The sequence below is a fragment of the Falco peregrinus genome, chromosome 3 (genome assembly GCF_023634155.1).
Source record: "Falco peregrinus isolate bFalPer1 chromosome 3, bFalPer1.pri, whole genome shotgun sequence".
NCBI lineage: Eukaryota > Metazoa > Chordata > Aves > Falconiformes > Falconidae > Falco > Falco peregrinus.
The window spans coordinates 12080143-12087060 of record NC_073723.1 but is presented as its reverse complement, the minus strand read 5'-3'; the positions used below and the strand labels follow the sequence as shown (position 1 = coordinate 12087060).

General features: G+C 35.2%; 1 protein-coding gene across 1 annotated transcript in view; it reads right to left on the bottom strand.

Annotated features, from left to right (window-relative positions):
* Positions 1 to 480: 480 nt before the first annotated feature.
* MARCHF11 (membrane associated ring-CH-type finger 11) overlaps positions 481 to 6918 on the bottom strand; it is a 36288-nt gene continuing 29850 nt past the window's right edge. The window contains exon 4 of the mRNA XM_055801048.1: positions 481 to 1070. Within this exon, the coding sequence (XP_055657023.1) occupies positions 748 to 1070 (323 nt within the window). The 3' untranslated portion in view covers positions 481 to 747. The remainder of the gene's footprint in view (positions 1071 to 6918) is intronic.

Below are 6918 nucleotides of genomic sequence, written 5' to 3'. Positions count from 1 at the left end.
CAGGCTGCTAAATTCAGCACCGCTGCTCAGGAGGTAATGTCACCTCTGTGCACAAGCTCAGCACCAGCACTCTGCAGAACTCAGAGACTCGAGAGGAAGTGCAAGACTTCTCCTGCCTGTGTCACAGCTGTGTCTGACATCTTGCATGTCCACGTGGGAGAGCTAAAGGAAAAGTTCGCATCCTCCCTTAGGTTTTGTAGAACACCCACTGGACTTTCTGCTCAAAGGCAAGGGACAATATATCCCTTACTTGCTTTCATACACCTGAACTGAGCTACAAACAACAACAAAATAAAGCCAGAAAAGGAAGAATACTTGACTTGTGTCAACATTATGTTTCGTTTTGGAAGAAGGTTGTTCAGTTTAATCCTCATGAAAGTGGGAAAAATAAAAGTAGTGGATTAAAGCCAGAGTTTAAGAAAATACATTTAAATATAATTTTTTACTTAAAAAATTAGTTTCCTTATCATTCAGAGACCTAAGAGTTAAACTATACTGCATACACATCAGGTACAAATCAACAAAAGATCTAATAAACCCGACTATATAAAAACCAAGAGACTTTTTTTTTTTCCAGAAAAATGTATTTGTGTTTAAGTTGATCATATAAAAAGCATTAAATTTTAGAAAAATGTGTATATGTTTTTTCAAGTGTTAATGGTTTCACCATTCATTGTAACTACATTCCAAAGTCCTGTAACATCAGGGCACATTATCCTTATCTGTGTAGCACAGTGAGCATAATCTTTACACTGAGGTCACTCTCATCACTACTTCCCCAGAGCCGTTATCCTCTGATGAATCTTCCTGAGGTCTCATGCGGTTGAACAGATGTAACAATACGTAGCCACACTGAAATCTTGGTGAAGTTAACTGTGTTGGATGAACTAAACTTCTGTTTCTAAATGCAGTCAGTGGTAACCACAATGTCCTTCCTGCTGAGGATTCTCCTCGACTGCTCTCTTCTATGTCTGTGGCTTTATCGTAATTTAATACATCCCAGTGTAGATTCACAGCCCTCCAGCGCTTAAACACTCGATAAACAGATGCACCTTCATGTACTATCAATCCTGAAATTTAGAAAAAAACAAAAAAAGTTTGTACAAAACGTCGATGGGTTTTGAATGCAAATAGAGATGTAACACATTGTAATGAATATGGCAATTGCCACAGCCTACTAAATTAACCTGTAAATCTGATAATTCAAATAAATTGTACATATGCAGTGTAACTGGTTATTCATGTGTTTAAGATTGGGAGGCAGAGGAAATAAAACTGTTCTGAATGAAAGCTCAACATAACTAATACTAGAATAATCTGAGCATGCAGAACTAAATAAAGTATTTAGAGTTAAGTAAACCAATATAAAAGAACCTTACTGGCAGATTTGTAAATTGACCGTTTACACTAGTGTTATCCTTCTTGGTAAGTACTACTTATTTACTGAGATTTGTACTGGTTTCAGTAGATCTTTAAGTAGGTTAGACCTTCTGTAATGAACAGGATGGTCCTAAATTTGTTTAAGAGTGTCATGTAGAATTCAGTACAGACACAAACAAATCTAACTGTTTTCACATTCTTAGTAAAACATAGGAGCACAAAAGATTTATGAAAACCTGAAACAGCTGTAAGTATAATGACTTTCCTGTCTTGCTTCAGTAGAGCAAGAAGAAATTAAATGTTCTTATTAACTATGACGAGCATGGCAAGGATGATAGGCTTTCTTTTTCTCTTCAAAATTCAGTAGAAAAACATTGAGAAATATCTTTTTTGTTGAGACTCAGGAAATTTTTAAAAGGTCCTTCAAGGAAAATACAGATTATTTGAAGTCCTCAACAGCCCAATCTGCTTATGAACTTCCATGTAGCTAATACGTACGCTTATTGTATGCATTCAAGAAATTTATTTACTTGAATGAAACTCATTTTTTTGTATGTATGTATATGTGTGCATTTATTTATACACGCACTCTTTATGTGTAAGTATTTAAAATATGGATTTAGTAGGGAGGCACATAGGGCTTCAGCCTTCTTATTAGGTTTATCCTCAACCAGCCTGGTAACTTACACAGTTCTGATCAATGTCACATGTTTTCTCTGACTCCCTGCTTTGGGAGGAGAGCAATCTGCCTAGACAAAAACAATTATAATATTTTTGTCCAGTGTGTGTCTTGCCTAAAATTTTCCTGTATATGGCCACTGCTATAATAGATCTGTGGTGTCACAGGATATAGTTCTTTATCCCAAGAGATTGCGTATCACATGTTCCTACACAACAGAATTGTCATTTAAGTGTTTGAGGTCTCTTAGCATGGTTAACTGATACCAGAAAGGAGACATTCACAGATGGCACAAGCAGAAAAGATGATAAAAACATTTGTATGAACAGGAAACTTCAGATTCAAGTGCAATGACTCGCAGACAGCAATGTCTGCCCTGAACACATTTTTAAAGATCATTACACTAAAAGATAGAGAAACTATCTAAGATTGCTTTCAGAAGGACTTGATAGCAAATGTAGCATCTCTGTAAGGCTTTCAAGTTGCCTAGATTTCATGGAAGTATCCAATACAGCAAAACGAACCCAATATAAACTTAATTAAATGTTAAATTTTCTAAATGTATTTTGTATCAGCATAGCATCTCAGTGCAAAATTTTCTTGATTTCAAGATGTCTATCTTCATCTTCTCAGATATACATAAAGCAACCTGTCCTAAAAATTCAGCAGCCATGTTAATACATAAATGCACCTTCAAGACTAGATATATTGTCTTAAAAAGGATAAATGTGTTTGATCATGTACAGAATCCACAAACCAAATATGCCATGGTTTTATTGCTGTGACAAAGATCCTCCCCCCTCCCTCCCTCCCCCCCCCCCCTTTTTTTTCTGTTGGATTTCCTATAGAAAGATAATGGAGATGAACATCATTTCCCCTGGATTATGGTATTCTTTGGCTCAATTTCCCTTAAGACTGTGATGAAGCAAAATTGAGAGAACCTATTTACCCTCATGTAAAGATTTTTGATATCTGCCTGCACCCCATTAGAACCTGAACAACATATTTCAGAATAGAGAAGGAAGCAGCTGAGAATGGATCATTAAGGTACATGATGTATATTTAAACAGTCAAAAGTATCCTCCCAAAATTATGACAGAAAAAGTCATAGGATGACTTCTTTTTGAGAGCTCTTTTTTACTGTTTTTGAGCTTTCAGGATTTACTGGAGTAATGTTTTCAAAAATTTTTCAACAGTGTCTATGAAGAGAAGTTTTCTTTAAAATAGAAACTATTAGTCATAGACACTCTAAAGGAGCTACCTACCAAACAAAGGATCAAATATTGCAAAGCTTGAAATAAAGTTGTCAGATTTGGCAATGCTGAAGGAGAAAAAGAGTACTTTCATAACTCCTCCCATAAAAAGCTTTATTTTCCATCTGATAAAACTACAGATTGAAAAAGACCTATGTAGAAGAGGCAAAAGAATTCCAATAGCTCTTGTCTCTTTGAAAGACATTCTCCAGAGGGCAGGAGAAAAAAACTCTCTCAGCACCAACAGTTTCAAGACCAAAAAGAAGAGGAAATCTAGGTAAGTTTTAAATGATGGAGATTTTCCAGGTCTGGAGAAGTTCTGATGCTCCAAATATAAGTAGTTAGTCACTAAAATGAAGCTGTAAGAAAATGGCAAAGAATCTCCTTTTTTCTTAAGAGTTTCACAGCAATGAATGAGCATATGAGAGAGAAATAAAGGATAAATCCATGAATAATACTGACTTGTTCCAAACACCATGATTTCAACAGCACAGAGGACATAGTTTCACAGTCCTAGGGAAAAAAAAAATTCCTTTTTTGACCCAGATGATCCCACGCTGAAGTGTTAGAATTCACTACTGTGAGCCATTCTGATGTTCTGTCTAGTTAATATCTACAAGGAACAGAGTTTTGGGATGATGGACCTGGCAAAATGTCCTAAGGCTCTGCGGATTTATTTTATTTACTGTTAAGATATAGGGACTGTAGTGGGACCCAGACAATAGGATTATGGAGAGATCATAGTTTTCTTTTATTGCCAAATACTGAGATTCTTTCACTCTATCCAAAGGATTTCTTACCCTTAGTCATAAGATCATTTGAAATTTTTCATACTGAAATGTCTTTGCAAGCAGAAAACTTGTCCTAGCTCATTCAGGTGTGGTGGTATTAGGTTCCAATGTTTTCGTATTTATCACAGTAATCTTACTTATAATCATTTTGGAATGTCCTCCCAGAAACATCACAAACTTTCACCAGGGAATTAAAAGACCCTTTTCAGAAACAGACTTCGCCACTGGACAAAATGTTATGTCTAATACTATTCTAGGGCCCACAGATATTACAAAATGCAACAAAATGCTCAAAGCATTAAAGTGAAATATCTCCACTCTAAAATAGCAATACAACTCTTTCTAGTCTATTTAGAATTAGTTCTAATGTGAAGAAAAAAAAAAAAAAAAGACTTTCTGAGTAGGGAGGTATAAGTGCAGCTAGATGTGTTCATTCTAAGCAGCTTCAGCCTGTACATTTTTACAACTAAGGAGTTACATGAATGTTGCTAGGCATCGAGTTCCTTGGCAGGGAAGAAAAAGCCTTTCAGAGGGCTATTCACACCTCACGTTGGCTCCTATCTCTTACTCCGCTGCCACAGTACCACTGGCACCACTCATGTTTCTAGTGCAACGTTACAACTGCTTTTCACGCTCTAAAGGAGCTGTACTATTGCTCTGGGATTGCAAGTAAGCTGTTAGTATTTGTTGAAGCTTTTGTTCCTATTAGAACCATTTTAACTAAATAAGTGCACAATCGTAGTAGTTATCATTATATTCCAGTGAAAATAGATAAAGTAGTATGACTTTGCTGTTATGAGAAATAATTGCTAGGTCTACAAAGCAGGATGGCAAAGGCTTGGTTTACTGTCCTTCGGTGGCTACATAAGGGTTTTATATTGTTAATTGATTTCATGTTAACTCATGAACTCTCTCCCTCTGGTAACACCTACATGGATGGCCTGATCCTAGCACTATCACTGCAATAGCTCTGGGTTCCACAGGCAGTAGTTCTACTTATTTAAAATGTTCCAGGTTTGCCTTAGGAAAACTTCTCTCAGCAAGTTTCAAAGAGAACAGCTTTACGCCCAGCTTAGAAGCAGGAAAGTACAAACTAGTGACTTGTAGGGTTGAAACTAACACTGATAAGTAAAAACTATTGTGTTAGGCAGAATTATGGAAAAATTTAGAGTGAAACAAGAAGAATGGATACCAATAGAATATGTACACTGGAATGAACAGAACATTATATTGGTGATCTGTAATCTTTGGGATATTTCTTTTGGTGAAAAGTAAAACAAGACCAAGAATTAAAATACAAGTCACATGTAACTTACTTGATAAGAAAGTGGGTGGTATGTTACATGTGATATATAAATCAATCATTGGGAAAACAACATAATATATGCAAGTTTCAGAGACATCATGCAATGTCAGTACCTTTAGCCACACTGCTTTTAAAAATAATGACAAAAAACATTTCGGAAAGTACAGATATTTACACTTCACAAATAAATATTCATAATGCTTATGCAAAGCCATAAGGAGGCATAACTGAAGGCGATTCGAATAAGTTTTGGTTATTTGGTTAAGCTACCACCAGTAACTCAAGCACTTGTCTTGAACTATGTGCTGCACAGGAAAACCCATACGCCTACATCAATTTTTCATGGAAATAGAGATTCCAGTGGGAATACAGGTATTCACTCACTGTGAATCCTGTTGAAAATTAAGAGAATGCCATGGATAATTAAAGACAAATGAGAAGAGAGAAGATACTAAGTGATAACTATGGCTGGCTGTAAGCATTACAAGCTTTATGATATAAGAGATTGCATATAATATATAACGGTAAAATCATATGTTAATGCCTTTGGGAAGTCATCAGCATAATGGACAGTGCTGAGTTTTACAGAAAAAAATTTGTAAGTAATAATTACATCCATCTATTAGAGAACTTCATTTGAATGTTTTAAATTAAAACTATCAATCTAAAATCACTTTATGATGAAAGAAAAAGATAAAATTTAATAAAGTTGAATATATTAATAAATATTCTCAAGAGTTACAGGAACTGCTGGTATTATAAACTTACAGAATGCAAATTACTTGAAATTATATGCAGAGTAAGTGGGCTAGATGAATCTGGACAATCAAAAATTTACGATTACCAAACCTTCTTTATACAGCTTTTTGAATTTCTAGATACAGTTTAGTAAACTGTTAAGTCACATCTGCACTGAACTTTGTGATTACAAAACAGTTTCCAAATATACTTAATTATAGTCAGTTTTACATAAAATTTTTCGTGTATTATTTATGATAGGACTATAAAATACACATTTATGTAATTACAGGCAAGTCAGTTTATCTTGTAGGTGAAGGCAGCTGCACATCTACTTTGCTTCTGCATGGTGCCAGTGAGGCTAGAAGCTCCAGAGCCATGAGAGGTACAAGTTAGTTCAGTAGTTTCCAGTCCAGGGGTGGCTTGAGACTGGCTGGTTTGAAAAGCAGCTACAGAACTGCATGTACTAACCTACTGAAGACTCGCCTTCTAATAGTTTACTTCTTTAGATAAATACACTAATATTTCTGATCACCCATAGCCATTCTCTACTGATCTTGAGATTAATTTGGTTTAGAGGTTTTAAGTCAAACACATGAAAAGAAATGGAAATAGTTTGAAGAACTGCTTATACCAACTAGTTGATGCACAGAAAAGTAATTTTTTTACAGTTGCAAACTTTGTGAAAAGAACAGAATTCTGTATAAATTAAATATTTAGAATGCCTGAAGCACATTTTTTCTTCATTCAGTGTTTTTTTAAACAAAAGCA